The sequence below is a fragment of the Hibiscus syriacus genome, unplaced genomic scaffold (genome assembly GCF_006381635.1).
Source record: "Hibiscus syriacus cultivar Baekdansim isolate YM2019G1 unplaced genomic scaffold, ASM638163v2 tig00111366_pilon, whole genome shotgun sequence".
NCBI classification, from domain to species: domain Eukaryota; kingdom Viridiplantae; phylum Streptophyta; class Magnoliopsida; order Malvales; family Malvaceae; genus Hibiscus; species Hibiscus syriacus.
In genome coordinates this window covers 2,083,037-2,106,047 of record NW_024063071.1, presented here as the reverse complement: position 1 = coordinate 2,106,047, position 23,011 = coordinate 2,083,037, and the positions used below count along the sequence as shown (strand labels likewise).

General features: G+C 35.2%; 3 protein-coding genes and 1 long non-coding RNA gene across 6 annotated transcripts in view; 2 read left to right on the top strand and 2 right to left on the bottom strand.

Moving 5' to 3' along the window:
• Nucleotides 1-2,421, top strand: part of LOC120159591 (calcium-dependent protein kinase 28-like) — a 3,920-nt gene extending 1,499 nt beyond the window's left edge. For both annotated transcript variants that reach the window (XM_039170167.1, XM_039170166.1), the window contains 9 exons: nt 54-165; nt 261-339; nt 425-594; nt 894-1,020; nt 1,146-1,261; nt 1,378-1,485; nt 1,567-1,629; nt 1,717-1,890; nt 1,958-2,421. In XM_039170167.1, coding sequence (XP_039026098.1) covers nt 54-165; nt 261-339; nt 425-594; nt 894-1,020; nt 1,146-1,261; nt 1,378-1,485; nt 1,567-1,629; nt 1,717-1,890; nt 1,958-2,131 — 1,123 coding nt within the window. In that variant the 3' untranslated portion in view covers nt 2,132-2,421. The remainder of the gene's footprint in view (nt 1-53; nt 166-260; nt 340-424; nt 595-893; nt 1,021-1,145; nt 1,262-1,377; nt 1,486-1,566; nt 1,630-1,716; nt 1,891-1,957) is intronic.
• Nucleotides 1-4,107, bottom strand: part of LOC120159595 (60S ribosomal protein L8-3-like) — a 25,433-nt gene extending 21,326 nt beyond the window's left edge. The window contains exons 1-2 of the mRNA XM_039170172.1: nt 4,094-4,107; nt 1,875-1,881 (exon numbers count right to left, since the gene is read on the bottom strand). The gene's annotated coding sequence lies outside the window, so the exon portion shown is untranslated. The remainder of the gene's footprint in view (nt 1-1,874; nt 1,882-4,093) is intronic.
• Nucleotides 4,072-5,258, top strand: LOC120159597 (aquaporin PIP2-7-like). 2 transcript variants are annotated; one of them, XM_039170173.1, is made up of 4 exons: nt 4,072-4,374; nt 4,447-4,742; nt 4,842-4,982; nt 5,064-5,258. In XM_039170173.1, exons 1-4 carry the CDS (start codon nt 4,116-4,118, stop codon nt 5,127-5,129), a joined length of 762 nt encoding a protein of 253 aa, XP_039026104.1. In that variant the 5' UTR covers nt 4,072-4,115; the 3' UTR covers nt 5,130-5,258. The 2 variants fall into 2 exon arrangements, with proteins under 2 accessions (XP_039026104.1, XP_039026105.1); XM_039170174.1 differs by having other exon boundaries at nt 4,842-4,986.
• LOC120159599 lies at nt 4,872-23,011 on the bottom strand. Its single transcript, XR_005519366.1, has 3 exons — nt 23,001-23,011; nt 20,245-20,248; nt 4,872-5,013 (listed from the first exon to the last, which is right to left on the bottom strand). It is a non-coding gene; the product is annotated as an uncharacterized LOC120159599 (long non-coding RNA).

The window sequence follows — 23,011 nt, the reverse complement described above, 5'->3', positions numbered from 1 at the left end:
GTTTTCAATAGTTTCACTTCCAGCAGTAACTTATGCTAACCATCTTCTATCAGGAAGGATAGCCGATATAGTGAAAAAGATGCAGCAGTAGTTGTACGGCAGATGCTCAAAGTTGCTGCTGAGTGTCATTTGCATGGCTTGGTTCATCGTGACATGAAACCTGAGGTACGTGTTCAACTACATTAACTTGGCTTGTAAAATTTCCTTTTTAGGAAGTCTTGCTGCATGCTTATGGTTCCCTCATTCATTCTTCCGTGTAGAATTTCCTATTTAAGTCAACCAGAGAGGACTCTCCTCTGAAGGCTACAGATTTCGGTTTGTCAGACTTTATCAGACCCGGTATATGGCACTTTTGGCTTGCTAATGACATAATCTTCATGTGACAAACATCAAAGCTATATAATCTGACTACAAATCAATGCAGGGAAGAGGTTTCAAGATATTGTTGGAAGTGCCTACTATGTTGCTCCTGAAGTATTAAAAAGAAAGTCGGGGCCCGAATCAGATGTATGGAGTATCGGTGTAATTACCTACATTTTGCTTTGTGGGAAGAGACCCTTTTGGAATAAGACAGAGGACGGCATATTTAAGGAGGTGTGGTACATTTCCTATTCATGGATCTTGATTTGTTCTTTTATAGCTTTCTACTTTTAGGCATTCGTGCTATGCCTGTTTCTGCACCACGCAGATGTCACATGAAGATGACTTACTTTTGGATATGTTCGTACTCCATTCAATCCTTTATTCTCTATTTATGTAAATGTCCAGGAAAATTTATGCATATTTGTTCACCTTCCAAGTTACTTTACCGTCTCAGATGTGTTATGTTCTGGTTTTATTATTTAATGGATTTATTTTCTGGATAATTCATATGCAATTGCCTATGACTTCAGGTTTTGAGGAACAAGCCTGATTTTCGTCGTAAACCATGGCCAACAATTAGTGACAGTGCTAAAGACTTTGTGAAGAAGTTATTAGTGAAGGATCCCCGTGCTAGACTAACAGCTGCTCAGGCCCTATGTATGTCGTTAAATCATTTCTTGCACGTCAAGTTTACATCTAGCTCCCAAAACAAAGATTCTACTTTGTTTTCATTTTTTCCTCGGATTTTGTCGAGAATACCTGATTAGTTTCAATTTCTTCAGCACACCCATGGGTTAGAGAAGGAGGGGATGCATCTGAGATTCCTGTTGATATATCTGTTCTGAGCAACATGCGGCAATTTGTGAAGTATAGTCGATTGAAGCAGTTTGCTCTGAGGGTAACCTAGTTTTTCTTCCTCTCAAAACATTACTGGATTATTTTATGTGTGCTAGAGGATACTCTTCCCTCGTTTGGTTGTTCATCTCTTGATGCATAATTATAATTATCTTATAGGCATTGGCTAGCACACTTAATGAAGAGGAGATAGCCGATCTTCGGGATCAGTTTGATGCAATTGATGTGGATAAGAATGGTTCTATTAGTCTTGAAGAGATGAGACAGGTAAACATTTCTATCATTCCGAACATCTATCAGGTTACTCTGGGTCTTTTTGTTCGGCCTAATAAGGATGGATTCATGCAGGCCCTTGCTAAAGATGTTCCTTGGAAGATGAAGGATTCACGTGTCCTAGAGATTCTTCAAGCGGTGAGTACCTGTTTCGTGTTCTTGGTTTCATCTTTCTGTTTTATTGGTTTTGATTTTTGTGCCTTTGTCTATTTCCTTCGATCTCAGATTGATAGCAACACAGATGGGCTTGTTGATTTCACCGAGTTCGTTGCAGCAACTCTACATGTGAATCAAATGGAAGAACATGATTCCCAGAAGTGGCAGATGCGGTCGCAGGCAGCTTTTGAGAAATTTGATGTAGATGGAGACGGATTTATAACTACGGAGGAGCTTCGATTGGTAAGTACTCTATGATGAATGTTAATAATTAAGTTCCATTATTAACCATGTGTAGTTATTTTTGCAGCACACGGGATTAAAAGGTTCCATTGACCCTTTGCTTGAGGAGGCTGACATTGATAAAGATGGAAAAATAAGCCTCTCTGAATTTCGACGACTTTTACGAAATGCAAGCGTTGGCTCACGACATGCACCTGGTGCTTGTCCTCGACCTCGTTCTCAGAAAAATCAGATGCAATAGGTTAGAATAGAACTTTTGAGGGTGGAGAGCAATGAGGATGCAACATTTCCGGGTTTTTGTTTCTTCTCCGTGAGCAGAGTAAGGAGCCTCTTTTCTATAGTTATTGTTCATGGCATGTGGTCCGTTGAATTCACTGCTGAGAAGCTATTTCTGGATATGCGAGTTGGTGTTGTCTGTGGTGGGGTATACATGTACATTTTCACTGGTTGGGTATTTCTTCTTTTACCCTTCAAATCTGTAATCTGATTATAGATAAATTTATTAATGGAAACTATGGAATTCATGCCCCCTATTTATCTTCTCTTCTACTTCCACTGCTATCGTTGCCATCCATCTTATTTGGATGTGAGGGACACGAATTCTTTAAAAAGTTCAAGTTTAGGTATTTTAAGTTATATAAATCTAAGAAGTGCGAAATTAAATTATTAAAAATTTAATTAATTATAAGAGAACTGAATTTTTTTTTAAAAATACGATGGTTTCTACATCTACTTGATATATCATCCATGGCTGGGGAAGTCATCTTGGTGTAATAACTGCGGTGGGACCTTTTGAAATTCCACTTGTTGGACATTGAAACACCCATCCACTCCATTAGGATAGGAGGAGAGGAGTCCTGGTTTGAAGACCTGACTACTGAGTCCTTGAAATGGGCTGAGTCTGACCGCTGCCCACTGCTCATTCATTGCCTTTGTTGGACTGAGTGTAGGATATGATAATCCCAACTCATTTTGGTTGAATTTGTTGGACTGAGTCTAGGATATGCTGTAACGAAACTAAAAAAAATCTAAAATCTAAAATTAAAATGTCATTTGCAAAATTATTACAATTTCTCATGAAGTTGATATACACTAAATAATTTTCTGCCATATAAATAAAAAATATAAATTAAAGTAATTATAGGAATATGAGGGCTACCTTCTAGCTTAATTTGTTCTATTCACAACGTCAAAATTTAAATCTCTAGTCTTACTTAAGAGATTTAATATTTCATTCTATCAAATTAATTAGTTATTAATATTAAAAACCATTTTTATGCAAAAATAAATTTAAAATTTTATTGAATTTAATAAAGAAAAATTAAAAATGTTACACAAATTTTCATTCACTCTATTCCAAACATTTACTTATGTTGAGCCATATACATGCATGGTAAAACAAAACGGTGGGTGCTACATGTTCCCTTGGAAACAAAGAAAGAGAGGCTTGCGAGACAACTTATTTATGGTTGCCTTTGTTCTTGGGGAAAGGAAAAGATCTGTTTGTTGATTTCCTGCTCAATCGATGGCACTATTAAACAAGTCTACACGTTGAGATAATTCAATTAACGTGCAGATATCCGTGGCATTGACAACGTTTATTAAGCTTCACGAAAGCATGTTCTTGCGGTTTCATTTTCTCCTGAATCTTACGCCTTCAGAATCCTATTCCGGGTGCAAGATAACCCATTATTATTGTCTCTATTCACGTGCCATGTTTTTGGAGAAGTAAGGAACGTCAATCTCATATAAAAAAGGAAAATAAGATTTTAAAATTTATAATCGGTAGTGTTGTCATACGTGTTTTTTTGGAAAGAAAATAATAAATAACTTTATGATAAATGGTATCAAAACGATCTTTTTACTGTCTGATTTCACATCGAACGTTTTAATGGATAGAACAAGCCGTCAACAAAATTTGATCAATTATCTAATAAATTAATAATACTTCACATCTTTAGGGGGAAGGGAAATCAATTGTCCATACAACAAAGTTGCTTTGGGGCTATGTTTCCTTTTGATTAGAGGGCACACAAGGTGGGCTTTGCCAACAAAATAAATTATTGGGGCATTAATTGTTCGGTCACTGGCTAGCTGTGAACTGATACAGTCCAATGCATTTGCTGTCCAACATTATTGTCAAAGTGCTTATTTATTCTGGAAGAGAGTACCACTGCCTAGCCTTAATTGCAAGAGCTGAGACAGTAGGAAGATAGGTAGCGGCCATGGAAAATAGCGGCAAGGATTACGTAGACCCGCCTCCGGCGCGGTTGTTGGACATGGAAGAGCTCAAGAGCTGGTCCTTTTACAGAGCTCTCCTAGCTGAGTTCGTTGCTACCCTTTTGTTTCTTTACATCTTAGTCGCCACCGTTATCGGTCACAAGAAACAAACCGGTCCCTGCGACGGTGTTGGTCCTCTTGGTATTGCCTGGGCTGTCGGTGGCATGATTTTCGTTCTCGTCTACTGCACCGCCGGCATCTCTGGTATCACCGAAAACTAATTGCCATGTCTGTGTGTGTGTGTGTGTGTGTAAGCTCACAGTTAAACTTGAGCAGGTGGTCACATTAATCCAGCTGTCACTTTCGGGTTGTTCGTTGCCCGGAAGGTTTCGTTGATTCGAGCGGTGGCGTACATGGCTGCACAGTGCCTGGGAGCCATTTGTGGCGCAGGTTTAGCCAAGGCATTCATGAGGCACGCATACAATAAACTAGGGGGCGGTGCCAACACCGTGGCTCCTGGATACTCAAATGGCACCGCCTTGGGAGCCGAGATTATCGGAACTTTCGTCCTCGTCTACACCGTTTTCTCCGCCACCGATCCCAAAAGAAGTGCACGTGATTCCCACGTCCCTGTAAGTATATTTATAGTAACAGTGTAACACAAAACAAAACATCACTCGTAACATGACTACACTTTATAACTAAACTTTCTCCGTGTGTGGTTTGATTAGGTGTTAGCTCCGTTGCCAATAGGATTCGCTGTGTTTGTGGTGCACCTGGCCACTATTCCCATCACCGGAACCGGAATAAACCCGGCCAGAAGCCTCGGTGCTGCCGTGATCTACAACGATGAAAAAGCCTGGGATGATCAGGTGAGTATACTTTATGGTCAAAATTTCATTTCTCAGCTTCACCACTTATGGATTCAATATTAACCTGATGACAAAAAACAGTGGATATTTGGGTCGGTCCGCTCATCGGAGCGATGGCGGCGGCGGCGTATCATCAATACATACTGAGAGCAACGGCCATCAAAGCTTTGAAATCGTTCCACAGCATCCCCACAAATTAGAAACGCCATAGATGCTAAATAAATGCACTTGTAAGCTGTAACTCTGTATCATTATTACTGCTTGACATTGTTGTTGTATGATTATTCTTGAATGGAGTAGGTATGGGAATTTGAATGCCATGGCCAAGCTTTGTATATAATTAATGCATCGACATCGACAGGCTCAAAATTCCAACTGAGCCCTGGGGAACTCATAATCTTGCATTAGAAGACAACAATCCCATGATAATTTGTGGGTAAAGTCTTACAAGATGAGAAATCAATACTTTTAGGGCAACTCCATCAACCAAATAACTATATTTACGATTACGTCACCGCTCAACTTCACTTCCATCAAACCTATATTTAATTGAATAACCTACCTACCAGAAATATCTTGAATATGTATTAATAATAAAAAATATTTGTTTGAGGTAAGCATAAATAAATTTTCAAGGTGTGTACCATCAGTAAAACGAATAACTAATATAAAACGAATAACTAATATAAAGAAATACAAATTTTAAGGTGGGCACGTGCCTACTTAAAAATACATACGTCCGCCACTGGTTATAGAGAATAACCTACTTAAGCGGCTATTATAGGAATCTAAATGAATGAATTGTTTATGAATCATTTGTATAAAATTTAATTTATTAAGTTAAATAAATGAGTATGAATAAAAATTTTATGTTCATTTAATAAACGAACACAAACAAAGATGTGTCCAATTCATTTATGTTCACGAATAAACTTATTTATTAGCTCGTTTATAAGCTTATTTACCCATTTCTCCTTTCCTTTTTATTTCTTTATATTTTAAACATTGGTGAAGATAGAGACTAAATTGAACACATAGTGAACTTTGAAGTTTAAACTGTGAAGCCTAAGGAACCCAAGTACTAGTGGTGTAATTTCACCTTTTTCTTTGGTAAAAAGTGAAATGAGCGTGTTCGTTGCTACGGGTATTCAAACCCCAGACATGCTATCGGTTCACTGGTTCAATCGATTTGATCGGTCGGAAGAACTGGACGACGTCATAATTATTTAAAAAATTAAATAAAAATACCAAAAATATTTAATAAAAAATAATTTTTTATATCACAAGGCATATTCAAAGCAAGTCATAACATATATAAGTTAAAAATCATAAAATCAAGTGAAACAAAATGATTCAAATTAACTACAACATAATATTTAAGGTAAAACATATTAAATAATAAATATAATTATATAACTATAATTAAAAAATAAATTTGGGGTTAAAAAAATCATAACAAAATGATATTGTTTGGTTTAATTTTTTTTAAAACAATTCCACGTGGCTAAGAAACATAGAAGAGCATCCCAAAAGTCTAAAGAGTCAAAATATGAGAACAAAACAATATCACATTGCTAAGAAACATAGAAGAGCATCACAACTAACTTCTATAAATAATAGAGGTAATTTGGCATTCAAAATCATGGAGCCTTTTGGAGAGCATTGAGTGAACTATTCTTTCACTTCAATCAAGCTCGAATTTTAGGCTTCAATCGAGCTTCTAAATTTTTTTGAGTTCAAACATTTTTGAGTTCAAGTTTTAATATTATATTTTGAGTTTGAGTTGAACTTGATAATTTTTAGCTTGTGAGTTTGAGTTGAGTTGAACTTACTTTTAAAGTTTTCAAGTTCGAGTCGAGCTCAGCAATACTCGAGTTCGACTTGGCTCGTTTAACAAACGACGTTGTTTGGTTTAATTTTTTTTAAAAAAAACAAAATTCCCGGTTTTTCCCGGTTTTTTCTGGTTTTCAGCCGGTCCGGTTCGAACGGTTCAGCGGTTCTGACCGGTTCACTAATAGCGGTTCAACCGGTTTAGATTGAACCGGACTAAGCAACGGTTCCCAGTTAAACCGACCGATCCGATCCGATTTTCAAAACAGAGTTCAAACCATATACATATTCCCAAATATATAAATAAATATGTTCACAATTATTAAATGAATCGAACATAAATTTATTCAAGAAAAAATAAATAGATACGAACATGAATTAAACATTAATATGAAAATAAACACGACCTGAATCACTTATTTTACACTCCTAGCCATTATATGAAAAACAATGCCCAAGTTCCTTACATATATTTAAGTAGGGTTCCAGGCCTACCTTGGAACATGTCTTTCCATCACATTTGATTGGGATCCAATCCATACATCCCCTACAGCAGGGTATTGGCCAAATAGTTTTTCATGCAATTTGTCAAAAAGAGCTGCCCTTCCCACGAAAGAATTAACAAATCGAAACAATTGACTGATTGATGAAAATGTTATACCCATTGAGGAATAAGTTTCATACCTTTGAAAAAAATCAAATAATTTAGGATTGATGTAAAGAAACATACTAATAATAATATTTTCGTACTTCGAATAGATCGATAAGAAAAATATTTATCATAAATAAAAATTAAAAAATTTAATTTTTATTTATCATAAATAAAAATTAAAAAATTTAATTTTTAAAACAATTTAATATCAACTTTATAAAACGATTCATCCTAAATGTATTTTAATATAATTTTGAGATGGTAAAACAGTGACTAAAAATATAAATTTTAGGGTCAATTATACAATCGACCATTTAACTATTGCCCCTTTTCATTCTAACCATCATTTTTGAAATTTTGTCAATCAAGTCATCCAACTATTTAAATGCATTCAATCAAGTCATTTGTCATTAAACTTTAATGGAGAAGCTGACATATTAGTTAAAAACTTAGTATAATTACACATTTGGTTATTATTACTTACATATTTTATCATTTCGGTCATATTTTTAATAAATTTAACAAATTTAACAATTTAAGATAAGATTAAAATAAAAATAAAATATATTTTTAGGTTAAGACAAGAATAAAATAGATTTAATAATTTAAAATAAAAACAAGAAAATTAATGTTAAGATGTGATTTTAATTTAATATGTGAATTTAAGTTAAAATATATAAAATATTAAGAATTTAAGTTTAGACTAATAAATAGAATATATACTATATGTAGTCTATTTTAAACCAAGTAATTTTTCTGGCTCAATGGTTGAACTGTTATGTCACACCCCAATAATTAGAGCTCAAATTAAATTGTTTTAATTTTCATTCAAGGGATCAAATTGTAAAGTTTTGTCAAATCTTGAGGTGTAATATTTTACAAACATGTGGTTGAGGAGATTTAAACCCGGGCCCCAAAAAATGGCTGCTCATGCCTTAGCAAACATGTTAGACTACTATTTAAGGAATAAAATATTAAAACTCATTTTTTATATCTGATTTGAATCAGATTTTGTTGTGGAGGGGGGAACAATAATAAACAGCCCTTTTTTCGAGCATCTGAAATCCCCAAAATTATTAACATTCCCCATCACTCGTTGCTGTCGATTTCGTCGTCTCCCGGTCACAGTGACCTACATCGTTGATACCTTCGTGATGGTTGGCATCTCCCGATCAAAACCCTCTTGATCTTTTATCATGGAACGCTGCTAAACATCATAAATTTAGCCATCGAATGTTCATTGAAAACTCACCGGCCACCGTTGAATTTCTTTGTTTTCAACCGATCCCGGCATTAGTTCATTGCACCGCCACTGCCACTGTACTCCTTGAGAAGTTCCAATCAAAACCCATGCAACCCTTTTCCCTCATTGTCGCTCCATCATCGTGAGTTGTACATTCACCGTGGTAAGCACTTTTGTAGACACTCGTTTTTGACCGGACTTCAAAATTATTATAAATATTAAATATATTATTATTATTATTAATTATTGTATTTTACATTTGCAAGCCAAAGCCCAATATAACCTCACCCAAATTACAACAAGCTCAAGACCCAGTTCAAGCCCAAGACTCGAATTAGACTCATCAACTTGACTTGGTTCAAGTCATCACCAAGTTATGTTTCCCACGTGTTGTTGTCACCTACCGAACAAGACACATGCTCGCGCCAATAATGCCATCTTCAGCATTTCACGGGAAACTTGCAACAAAGTCATCTGAATCAAGGGAAAAGTCAATCGATCATACCTAAACTTATCAAAGTCACACCAAATGCAAAGAAAATGTGTAAGAAGAGGACAAGGGGCTTTCGGTGGAAAAAAGAAATAAAATGAGGGGGCTCTCGGCAAATAGAGGGAGGCTCGGCCAGAAAAAAAAATTAGAGGGGAGGAGCAAAAAAAAACAGAAACGAGAGAACCATAAATTATTAGGGGTAACAAGCAGAAAAAATGATTCGAACAGAAAAAAAAACGTTTCGAGCAGAAAAACCATTGGCAAACAGAGGGGATTTTCTCGATTTTTAACAGATACGAGGGGGAAACAATTGTAACGGGGGCAACAAAAGGATTCGAACGATTAGCAAGCAGAGAAGATCACATACGTACCAAAGGAGAAAATCAAAAGCAAAAGCAAATGTAATCCTTCTTCCCCATTTCATGCAGAAAAAACAATATAAAATAGAAAGGATTTTGAAAGTTAATCCTCATATGGAAATGAAATACAGAACATAGGTTTTTTTAAGGTATATATTGTTTTTGTTTTTTTAATCAAAATCAACAATGAAATAATCTTTGCTTTAGGAGCTTAACCATTTTCATATTTCAGCCACTACTTTCCCATTATTATTCAAAGCATGATTCGAAAAAAACAAAATAAAGTAAATAGGCAGTGAGATTTACCTTTTGATATGGATTCGTCGCCGGATTAAGGAACTCGAGATTACGAGTTTAGGGTTGTTTAGAGTTTACTCAATAGTCGAGGGCGGTTATCGGAGGGGTTCTAGGTTTCGGTTAGGGTCTTGTTTGGTTGATCTCGGGGTGTAGTCATTGAGAAATAGGTTCTTAAGTGGAGAATGGTGGTCGATCATGGTAACCAGAGCGAGAAGTGACCACCTGGGGTGCTGCTTGTGCCGTGAGTCTAATCTCTTAAGGCTCTCGGTGAAAGGCCGAGAGATGAGAGTAAAGAAGAAAGTGATATGCGGCTGAGAGTTAGTCAAATAAGGGTTAGGACATTTTCATTTTAAATGTTATATATGTTAAATTGCCAAACGGTAGTGTATTGAGGGATGAGAAATCCTGTGTTTTAAGAAAAAGGGAATTTTTGAGTAAGTTCCTTTAGGTTTTTGAATGGTTATATTTTCGTCCCTAAAATGGATATTTCTGAGTCTTTTAATTTTGTCTTCATAGTTTATACGTTTTTATTTTATTCATTTGTTAGGTTATTTAAATTTACTTTTTTTTATTTGATATGCAATCTTTTATTATCTTATTTTAATCCTTCGTATTTTCTTTATATTACTTTGTAAAGTCTAAAGTTTGAATTGTTTTTGTGATATTTTGTTATTTATTTTATTTATGATGTGGTTACTGAATTCGTTCTATTTATGTTTTAGTCAACGTTTAAGTTTTTTTTTGTACACGTATGTATGTATGTAAGGATAATTTAGGTTTGCTTTGAGGGTCTGCTAACCATATGTTTGAATCATTATGATACTTGTGTGTGTAAATAGTTATGTTAAGCATGTTGTTCATACGCATGAATTTAGGTGTAATTTATTTTTATATATTAGTCTCATAAGCATCCCTTGTCTTGAATCAAAATAATTGGATTAAGGGTAATACTCTTTTAATTTAAAATTATTTGATTGGCTTTTCTTAACTCACAAGAGAGCCGTTTTAGACGATTTTAAATTAAAAGTGTGTCTCATAATTGTCACTAAAAAATTTGACTCTTCACCTTAAAATTTGGGAATGAAAGAAAAAGAAATGTATTTATGGATTTAAGCATTTTCATCGCATGTATTTATTTAAGCATTTTTATGGATTAATTATGAAAACATGGAAATAACTTATGGGAGGTTATGTGACAGTAATAACAAGATCATTCATTCATACCACTTCCTCATCATCATGAACAAACAAATGAAAGCAATGGAGCAATCTAATGAGAAATCACAAGATCAGTTGGTCGGGTTACAACAATGTACGAGAAATCAAGCATCGAGTTCTCTGCAAGGCCCATTGAATCAAATGATCCAAGTACTGGTACCACAGGCTGCTGGTAAAGATAAAATGGAGGATAAAAGAAATCAATCTCATCATACTAATGCGTCAAAAGTGATAATCTGCCCCGGAGCATCTAACCCAAACCCAGAGATGAGCCTTATCAATTATGAGCAATTTGAAAACGAATTCAAGTGGTTTAATGAAGCCGTTAAAAATATGAAGGTTGTTAATGCCACTCACAAGGAGTTAGAAGCCAGAGAACTCAGTTTGGTCCCTGATTTGGTCATCCCACATGAATTTAGGGTGCCTAATTTTGAGAAATATGATGGCACCAGTTGCCCCCTAATTCATCTGAAAATGTTTTACAGAAAGATAGAAGGGTACTTAGATGATGATAATCTCCTGATTCATTTCTTTCATGATAGTCTTGCTGGCCCAGCTGTAGTTTGGTATAATCATTTGAACAGAGAGCATATCAAGACATGGGTCAAACTAGCTGATGCTTTTCTGGGGTAATATCGATAAGTCAAAGGCTTAGCCCCAAAATGTCATAACCTTCAGAGGATAAGGATGAGAGCTACTGAGAGCTTTAAAGAATATGCCCTAAGATGGAGAGGAGTGGTGGCACAAGTTCAGCCTCTTTTGCTAGAAGAAGAAATATCATGTATGTTTCATGATTCTCCCCCAGCTCCTTACTTTGAGTTAATGATGGGAAATTCGATGAATGGCTTCAAGGATCTTATGGTGGCTGGAGAATCAATTGAAGTTGCAATCAACAAAGGAAACTTGAAAGTCACTTCAAAAAGCCCAAGAAATCAAGAGGGAAGAGTTGATGAGGTGAATGAATGTCACGTCCATAGCTCACATAGTTGTAAAAGAAAAGGGGCAGTTGGTTACTCGAGTTGTCCAAAGAAGGTCCCACGATCGAAAGATACTTTGAAGGTGTTCTAAATTTCTATATTAGATTTGTACCCACATTTGATTAAATGTAAACACCTCAAACCGAAGCCAATAAAATTACCACCAAACCCTTATGCCAACTACGATCCTGATAATGTTTGTGATTTCCACTTAGGGGCATTGGGGCATGCTACAGGGAATTGTAGGAAGTTGTTTAAAGAGATAGAGAAGCTGGTTGAAAATGGGACGTTGACACAAGAAATTGTGGAACAATGGACGACGAGCTAGAGTGGGGCATCAGAGTGCAACATATAACACCCGATCGAGTCAAACGCCACTATATCAGAAGAATAATGGGGGCATCCTAATTATGCAGAAACCATTGTGTCCATCATGAAACCTTTTGTCATGTGTAATATCTTGTTTGAACATGTTTTTTTAAAACTTTCTCATCAGTTTTGCAATGATATTTAAATGAATTCATGTTACTTTAAGGATGGTGAGCATTGAATCAAATTTATGGCTTGAAATTCTTTGAATATCAACTGAATTAAAAGCTCTTTAATGATTAGAGTTATAAATCTTTGACAAAATGACAAGGTTAAAACCTGATAAAACAAGGACCTTGACCTTATCCCCAGAAGATACAATCGAACACCGTACCTTTTTGCATGGACCGATATAGCCTTATCCTCTTATAAGGAAATGAGCAATAGGCTTGGTATTCAGGTATGCATAGGAGTGGACAACATGAGGCATCTTTTGTGTATGACATCACAAAACTGTCTAGACCATACTTTTGTTGATGAAAGTTCAATGATGATTATGATCTTTACGGAGGGAATAGTCGAGTAGGTGAATCTAATTTAGGTCAGTTGCTTGGAAATTGAGCTCTAACGATGAGATTTTCTGACTTTCCACAACACTTAGTCTATGACAGGTTCTTCTTTACAAGCTTAAGAAATTAAATCCGCATACCCAACAAAATATATAATATATGTGTATACAATAAAGTTGAGCTATTCCGCTAAGGCAATTGGTCATAGAGGAAACTCGAAAGCCCTGACTTTATGATATTATATTCAAACCATGACCTTGATCGGGTACCTGGCAATTCGGTGTATGCTCCACTGTGATTGTCAAGTCAAAGACTTTGTGATGAGATGAATCCTTCAGCTAGCTCGATAAAGGAAAATTACAATAAAGTTGATTTCAGCTAGCCAGAAAATGGCAAATTAAATCAATTTTATGAATAAGGAGTTTCGGTAAATATGGAGTAAGGGAGTTAAGGAACACCTGTTATATTTAATTTCACACGAGCACTCATATATTTTATTTTTAGACCGATATTTCTGCACTGCCTTTGTTAGAGGAGCTTATGAAGCTTGAACAAATGAAAGATTTCAGAGAACTGAAATGGAAGTGCTCTAGAAAGTCTAGTAATTGATTATACTAGTTGCGTCATTTTTTTTGCATCCTATTAAAATACCAAGCCAAGAAAGAAGGGCATGTTGCGATATTCATAATGATCAAGAAATAAATGATATTCTGGTGGTCGAAACCTTAGAAAATAGGAAGCCAACCTCTCAATTTTGACACTTGTCAAAGAGCTATAACCCTGAAAGCATTAAAGAGTTGTTTTTTTTTAATATTTTCTGAATTCATGTTTATAATTTGATTTGATTGTGAGCATGAATTAAGGGGCAATGTTTTATAAAATTCTTTCATTCGTTGATCCTTAAAATAAGAGAAAGGGGAAAACATTTTTAAACAAGACAGGTCAAATGTGAAAAGTCCTTTAAGCTGGTGAGGCTCATTGTGCCTCCATTGGAGAAGATGAATAAGCAATTCCAGAATATGAAGCATTCTGCAATCACAAAGCAGACGATCCGAGAGATTAGAATGGATGAAGGATAGAACTGGCAATATTTCCTTGTGACGTTGTCAGTAACCTACCAAGAAGGAGATGACCTCATGGTTTAGAAGGGACACATATTATAACTTGTATAAAATGCAAGACATTTGGTTAGAAAAATTGATAACTTCTTAAGTGTTTGTGGCAACATGAAGAGAAGCCCTCAAGATATTTAGCAATACTGTTGTGAAGTAACTCCAGAATGAGAACATTCAAGTTAGGATATGTTGGGGCATGGTTGAAGCCACATCATGTTGAGATGACCAGATTCAGAACAAGTAGGCATTGAGAATGAGCCTTACAATTTGAGGTGATGGGGTATTTTGAAGGCCCGTACCGGTATAAAATAATGTTGGGGGCACGATTGAACCCACATCATGTTGAGATGAAACGATTCAGACCATGGAGGCATGAAAAATGAGCATTTTGAAGGCCCGTACAAGTATAAGATAATGTTGGGGCACGATTGAACCCACATCATGTTGAGAGTGAAGCAAACCATCTGAAGCCTTCACTGGAGAGTAGTGAAGCAAATCCATCAGTAAGCCTTCTGAGCATGGTAATTAAGTCCTCCGGGCCATCCTAAGCCTTCACCGAAGAGTAGTGAAGCAAACCATCTTAAGCCTTCACCGAAGAGTAGTGAAGCAAACAATCCTAAGCCTTCACCGAAGAGTAGTAAAGAAATCCATCCTAAGCCTTCATCGAAGAGTAGTGAAGCAATCCATCTTAAGCCTTCACAGAAGAGTAGTGAAGAAAATCCATCAGTAAGCCTCCCGAGCATGATGATTAAGTCCTCCGAGCAATCTTAAGCCTTCACCGAAGAGGAGTGAAGTAATCCATTTTAAGCCTTCATAGAAGAGTAGTGAAGCAAATCCATCAGTAAGCCTCCCGAGCATGATGATTAAGTCCCCAGGCAATCTTAAGCCTTCACCGAAGAGGAGTGAAGCAATCCATCTTAAGCCTTCACCGAAGAGTAGTGAAGCAAATCAATCAGTAAGCCTTCCGAGCATGATGATTAAGTCCTCCGAGCCATCTTAAGCCTTCACCAAAGAGTAGTGAAGCAAAATCAATCTTAAGCCTTCACCAAAGAGTAGTGAAGCAAATCCATCTTAATCCTTCACCAAAGAGTAGTGAAGCAAATCCATCTTAAGCATTCACCAAAGAGTAGTGAAGTAAATCGATCTCGAGTCCTACTTCCCCAGCAGAAAGGGTGGAGTAGATCCCATATCAAATTTTTAAAGTAGGAAGATGGAACTGGTCAAAAACTCTTTGTTTTTTTCGTCTTTGCCCTATTCTTGTTAACACAAGAATGCGCAAAGAGGTGCAGCTGTAGACACCCGTTTTTGACCGGGCTTAAAAAATATTATAAATATTAAATATATTATTATTATTATTATTAATTATTGTATTTTACATTTGCAGGCCAAAGCCCAATATAACCTCACCCAAATTACAACAAGCTCAAGACCCGGCTCAAGCCCAAGACTCGAATTAGACCCATCAACTTGACCTGGTTCAAGTCATCACCAAGTTATGTTTCCCACGTGTTGTTGTCACCCACCGAACAAGACACATGCTCGCGCCAATAATGCCATCTTCAGCATTTCACGGGAAACTTGCAATAAAGTCATCTGAATCAAGGGAAAAGTCAATCGATCATACCTAAACCTATCAAAGTCACACCAAATACAAAGAAAATGTGTAAGAAGAGGACAAGGGGCTTTCGGTGGAAAAAAAATAAAATGAGGGGGGCTCTCGGTAAATAGAGGGAGGCTCGGCCAGAAACAAAAATTAGAGGGGAGGAGCAAGCAAAGAAAAAAAAACAAAAACGAGAGAACTAGAAATTATCAGGGGTAACAAGCAGAAAATACGATTCGAACAGAAAAAAAAAACGTTTCGAGCAGAAAAACCATTGGCAAACAGAGGGGGTTTTCTCAGTTTTTAACAGATACGAGGGGGAAACAATTGTAACGGGGGCAACAAAAGGATTCGAACGATTAGCAAGCAGAGAAAATCACATACGTACCAAAGGAGAAAATAAAAAACAAAAGCAAATGTAATCCTTCTTCCCCATTTCATGCAGAAAAAACAATATAAAATAGAAAGGATTTTGAAAGTTAATCCTCATATGGAAATGAAATACATAACAGAGGTTTTTTTAAGGTATATATTGTTTTTATTTTTTTAATCAAAATCAACAATGAAATAATCTTTGCTTTAGGAGCTTAACCATTTTCATATTTCAGCCACTACCTTCCCATTATTATTCAAAGCATGATTCGAACAAAACAAAATAAAGTAAATAGGCAGTGAGATTTACCTTTTGATATGGATTCGTCGTCGGATTAAGGAACTCGGGATTACGAGTTTAGGGTTGTTTGGAGTTTGCTCAACAATCGAGGGCGGTCACCGGAGGGGTTCTAGGTTTCGGTTAGGGTCTTGTTTGGTTGATCTCGGGGTGTAGTAATTGAGAAATAGGTTCTTTAGTGGAGAATGGTGGTCGATCATGGTAACCAGAGTGAGAAGTAACCACCTGGGGAGCTGCTTGTGCCGTGAGTCTAATCTCTTAAGGCTCTCGGTGAAAGGCCGAGAGATGAGAGTAAAGAAGAAAGTGATATGCGGTTGAGAGTTAGTCAAATAAGGGTTAGGACATTTTCATTTTAAATGTTATATATGTTAAATTGCCAAACGGTAGTGTATTGAGGGATGAGAAATCTCGTGTTTTAAGAAAAAGGGAATTTTTGAGTAAGTTCCTTTAGGTTCTTGAATGGTTATATTTTGGTCCCTAAAATGGATATTTCTGAGTCTTTTAATTTTGTCTTCATAGTTTATGCGTTTTTATTTTATTCATTTGTTAGGTTATTTAAATTTACATTTTTTTTATTTGATATGCAATCTTTTATTATCTTATTTTAATCCTTCATATTTTCTTTGGTTATATTACTTTGTAAAGTCTAAAGTTTGAATTGTTTTAGTGATATTTTGTTATTTACTTTATTTATGATGTGGTCATTGAATTCGTTCTATTTATGTTTTAGTCAATGTTTAAGTTTTTTTTGTACACGTATGTATGTATGTATGGACAGTTTAGGTTTGCTTTGAGGGTCTGCTAACCATATGTTTGAATCATTATGATACTTGTGTGTGTAAATAGTTATTTTAAGCATGTTGTTCATACGCATGAATTTAGGTGTAATTTATTTTTATATATTAGTCTCATAAGCATCCCTTGACTTGAATCAAAATAATTGGATTAAGGGTAATACTCTTTTAATTTAAAATTATTTGATTGGCTTTTCTTAACTCACAAGAGAGCCGTTTTAGACGATTTTAAATTAAAAGTGTGTCTCATCATTGTCACTAAAAAATTTGACTCTTCGCCTTAAAATTTGGGAATGAAAGAAAAAGAAATGTTCGGCTATTTAAATTTATTGAGAAAAGATCGTTAGAACTCACATAAAGATATGGTCTCAATTTTTTTTAAATAATCGAATATTCTTTATCTTTCTAATGGCTTGGTAATTTAAATTTAATATATTTTGTTGCTTTTGAATGTTATAAAATTCACATTCTTGTTGTTTTAAGGGATCAAAAATTAAATTAAAGTTGAACTTGTAAAATTTCATTGCAAAGACGTTAATTAATCGATTAGGTATCGATTTAGGGTGTTGTGGGGGTGCTAATCCTTCCCCACACGTAACCGACTCCCGAACTCATTTTCTAATAATGCAGACCTTTACTTGTCGTTTTAATTAAAATTAATGTTTTTATTTAAAATGGCAAAATATTTTTGGGAGTCTAATCACACCATAATCAAAGATTGGTGGCGACTCCTCGAACCGTATGATTTTTTCTTTTATCGTAAAGGAATTTTCAATTTTTTTTTCGAAACGAGAGGTTTCTAAAATCACATTATTTTTTAATTAAAAATTCAATCGTAAAGAGATCAATAATTAAAAATGACGTGGTTTTCAAAATCTCGCCCCACTTTTTAGAAAAAAATCGTTTCGACAGCTTGGCGACTCTGTTGGAGACTTTTTTTATAGAGTCAGGCCAATAGTCGATTAACTAATTGTCTTTGCAAATGAAAGTTATAAGTTCGTTTTAATTTGATTTTTAATCCCTGGTTTGTTTTAATTTTTTGGTTTCATTTTAATTTTTTTTGGTTTCATTTTAATTTTTAATTTGATTAACAAATAAATAGTTATACTAATGTGCGATTTGCATGTTTCAGTTTTCTGACCTTCACTTTAGTTTTTTGATTTTCTTGGATCGAGGCAAAGGATTATGGGTTTTCCCTTATTGTCGCTACAACTTTTCAATATTTAGAGCCTTCTAACTGTGCTCTGTCCCGTTAGGTAGGGGTGAAAGCTAATCTTACGTGAGAAAAATTATTTTTCTCCGCATGGGCTTTAGCAAGTAACCTCTGGGGTACATGCCTTAAGTTTACGAGTGAAACATTGTGTTGAGTTAATCGATCGACGAATATGGCCAAGAGGGGGGTGAATTGGCAATTAAAATTTTGGTGGAAGCTTTTGCAGAAACAACAACAACAAAACCCTATTCCCATATGTAATGGGGTAAGGGGGAGGTAGGGTAGTAGGCTGTCCCCCAATGCCAGGTTGAGAGCAGCTTCCGTGGAAGACCTCCGGCAGTCAAAAAAATTAAAAATAAAGATAAAATACAATGCATGTTTAAATAAATAAATAAAATATGTAGTTGGACAATCTTCATATGCAGTCTTCATATGCACGTCTGTAATGGGAAGTAATCCCTGCAAATACACCCCTGCGTAAAAATATCTGCATATAGACAGAAAAGTAAGACCCGTCCAAAATTATAAAGAGGAAACATGAAGAACAGTATACAAGGAATTCAACGATAGCAGGCTTCGAGAATGGATAAAGTCAAATGGGTTAAAACCTAAACTAAGGCAACACTACTCCGCTACCTTAGTTCTAGGCCTTCATTAATTCCAATGACAGAAACGTATAAAAAGTATAAGTAATGAAATTACTACAAAGGCATTAAAAGAAGACAAAGATGATACACCCAATGGATGTGACTCGCCCTACTCGGCTACCATGGTCTTAAGTCGCCATAATTTCCTATCAGAGGTCATGTCCTCAGTAAGGGCTGAATCCTTCAAATCAGATCTCAAGCAGTCTTCCCATTTCCGCCTTGGTCGACCTCTCCTTCTGGTACCGTCGACTGAAGCTTTTGCAGAAAATTGAAAGTAATTGCACAACGATTTAGAGTGGTTCGACTTTCTCAATCAAAGTCTACGTCCACTACCTTAGCTATCCACACTAAGGATTTTCCACAAATTCACTAATTTGTCTTTCTTTTGAGGACAAAGAGTAACCTTACAAACCCTTAAGAATTATACCCCAAATTCTTGAGAACACTCTCTCCTAAAGAGAACAATACAAATTTGCAAACTTACAAGGAAATCCTCACAAGGTATATTGTTTGCACAATTCTAGAACAAAGAAAAGAACACTCAAGAATAATACAATTGAGCACAATAAGTGTTCTTGAAAGCAAAATGAATATTGAATGAAAAATTGGCTTGAAATACTCAAACTTGAGGTTTGATGCTTTCTCTTTGATTCTCCCTTGATTATAGTTGCTTGATGTTTCTTGTTGTTGATCAATGGATTCTAAGCTTGCTTAAATACACCTTGAATCACTTCTGAACGTTGGGGATCATTAATGAAGTTATTGGAGCCGTTTAAGTGTGAAAATAATTAATATTTCTGTTTGGAGCGTGGGGGGAATCGGTTCCCTAAGTTTAAAATTCAAATATTTCGACCGTTGAACAGTGGGGGGAATCGGTTCTCTCCGAGCATACTGGAATTCTCGGAGCCAAACTATTCAGGGGGGAATCGGTTCCCTCTGAGCAATCTGGAATTTTTGGCTTTGAAATGGTTCGAAATATTTTGTAAAATCGTTTTGAAATTATTTTAAGATTAAAACTTAATTTTACACTTGAGTAAGGATTTAAAATGAACTTTGAAATACTTTGAGTAATATTTTGATATTCGATTTAATATATCAGATATGCTTAGAAAAATCATTTTCAAAATTAAAATTCTTTTAATTTAATTTATTATATCGAAACATCAAAATGTTTTCAACAATCTCCCCCTTTTTTATATAACAAAACATTTTAAGATTTTCTAATTTCAAAATGAATTTTGATTTAGAAAAATACTACTCCCTCTTACTTTAACACTACTCCTCTTCAAAAACACTTTTAACATTTCTCCCCCTCTTTGTTAAATAAAAAAGACTCGTAAAAGATTTTAAACAAGGTTTTGAAATTATTTAGCCAATTGATTATATATATAGCTTAAACTGCTAAGAACACAATCAAAAAAGAGAGGTTAGCCATTAGTTTCATAATCAATATTCATAAACATGTAATGGATAATTGGTCATATATGTCTAAAGATGCAAAATAAACACGAAATACAAATCAAATGTATTAAACATAAGTTCGAACAACCAAAAATAAACAATCCAAAAGCATTCAAAATGTTTTAACAATAATGCAAATATCCAAGTTCAATCCAAACAAGCAAAGCAAAGATTAAAGTTCAAGCATCCGTAGTAGGATCGGGAGGTGGGAAATGAGCTCGCATAACTGCCATTTCATGAGTGAGTTCATTAATACGAGCGTTGGTTGCTTCATTGTTTGTACGCATCTCCCGGAGAATTTCCAATTGTTGAGCTTCCATAGTCGAGAAGTGAGATTCTATGGAAGTGAAGCGAGAATCCAAGATGCATAACGGAAATCAAATGTCTCCATAAATTATTGAAAATATAGAGGCACATGATATTCTTGCTGAGCTTGTTCCTCGTGTTGTTCCGGCTCATCGTCGGCTTCGTCAATATCTTGAATTAATTGTTCAAGCTCGGGATCATCGTCAGCTTCTGGTGGAGCTTGAGAAGAGCTAGCTCCCGGAGTATTTTCAGAAGATCGAACCCATTCACCAGTGTCCTTATTCTTTATCTATCCCGCTCTCGTTAACGAAAGAAGATCAATTTGTTTGTTGAGAAGAAAGACGACATCTAGACCTACTCTAAGCCTGGCTTTAGAAAATAGATTACTCAGAATGCAACCGTAAACTAGAGATGAACAGAGTTTCTTATTAGGATCAAGATTTACGGTTTCAACAATTTCAACAAAAATAATCTGAGGTAGGTTTATTTTAATATTGTTTTGGAAACAGTGTAACCACCAAAGATCTAAAGCACGAAGAGTAGAGTAACAACCTCCGGATGGTCGAAACCACCAAGAAATCATTAGATGAAGAAAATGATCACGAAGATCTAAGACGCTCGCACTATCCCTTATTTTATAATGAGAACCTAAAAACTGTTTTTCATTTGATATACCATCATTATCTAATCATAATTCATTAGCTATGTAAGCCGAGTCAAGATGGATGAATTGTCGTAGGAGATAGGAACGAACTGCTATGGTTTTGGTTTGAGCTCAGTTTTTAATACAAACGGCATTAGAATAGAATATGGGAACAAGTTGATGGTAAACTATAGGTTGAAGGTCACAAAGTTTATCAAATTTCCACTATTGTAAAAGAGGAAGATATCCAAAATCGATATCTATCATAGCTTGACGAGAAGGGATACGTTCTTCTCTAATTTTGTAAGAGTCAAAATATTGATAATACCAAAAACGATGATTTCTAGGTCCAGGATGATTGAAGCATGAGTTTTGGATAGTCATATTAGGATCAACGGGATTAGGAATAGGAATTTCAGGAATAGGAGGAGGATTTGGAGGTAGATTTGGTTGTTGGTTTGAACGACTAGATGATGACCTAGCACGTTTAGGATTGGGCATGGTTTAGGAAATCGGAATAGAATGGATAACCTGCAATTTATAAAACACATGTATGCATTTCAATCAATCCCATGAGTTCTCAATATTTCAAGGTTCTCTTAAACTAATCCAAATGGGCAAAGTTTTCAAAAAACTTATTGAAAAATAAGGTTTGGAAAATCAATATATGTATAGTTTTTATAACAACAACGTAATTTAATCAAAACACAATAATAAATATTTTTTTTATTTCGAAAATTTTGGAAAAATCTTGTGTTTTTGATGAAATTAGTTGTAAAAATTTAGTTTCTAAACACTAATAAGCAATGCCCGATCACTATTTCTATTTAGAACTAATTGAAACTAGTCCTATGTTCAAAATCAATGAAATAGAGAGTTTAGAAAAATTTACCTTGAAAGATGAGATTGAGTGGATTTTGATGTTTGTTTGCTTGATTTCAATGATGCTAGTAGGTTTAGAAGATGATATTTGAAGTGAATTCTGATTAAAATGTTGATTTGAGGAAAAATGGAGATAGGGAGAGAATAGAGAGGGGGAACGGTGGCAAAGGAAGAAAAAGAGAGGTTTTGAGCAAAATATAAGGGTTCTGCCCGATAAAACCAGAACCCCAGGGGGTATCGATTCCCTCTGCCCTATAATTCAAAAATCTGTATTTTAAACACTCAAAATGCTAAATTAATCTTCTCTAGTGGTATTGGCAACTCATAAAGTTAATTTTTCATCAAGAATCATAAACTCCCCCTAACTAATAGAAATGAATGTAATAAGAAATTACTATTATAAGCATTTTTCATTTAGTCTTAAAAGTTCTAAAATTATTTTAAACACTAAGTGAAGATAGGTCAGTTAAACCTAATTCTCTCCTAAGTGTCCAAAAACGTTCCTTGTCTAAAGGTTTTGTAAAGATATCTACTAATTGTTGCAAAGTATCAACAAATTCTAGAACTACATATTCCTTAGTGACATGGTCTCTAATGAAGTGATGTCTTATTTCAATGTGCTTAGTTCTAGAGTGTTGGATGGGATTTTTAGTGAGACAAATAGCACTAGTATTGTCACACTTGATAGGAATGGTACTTACTTCAATTCCATAATCAAAAAGTTATTGTTTCATCCAGAAAACTTGTGCACAAC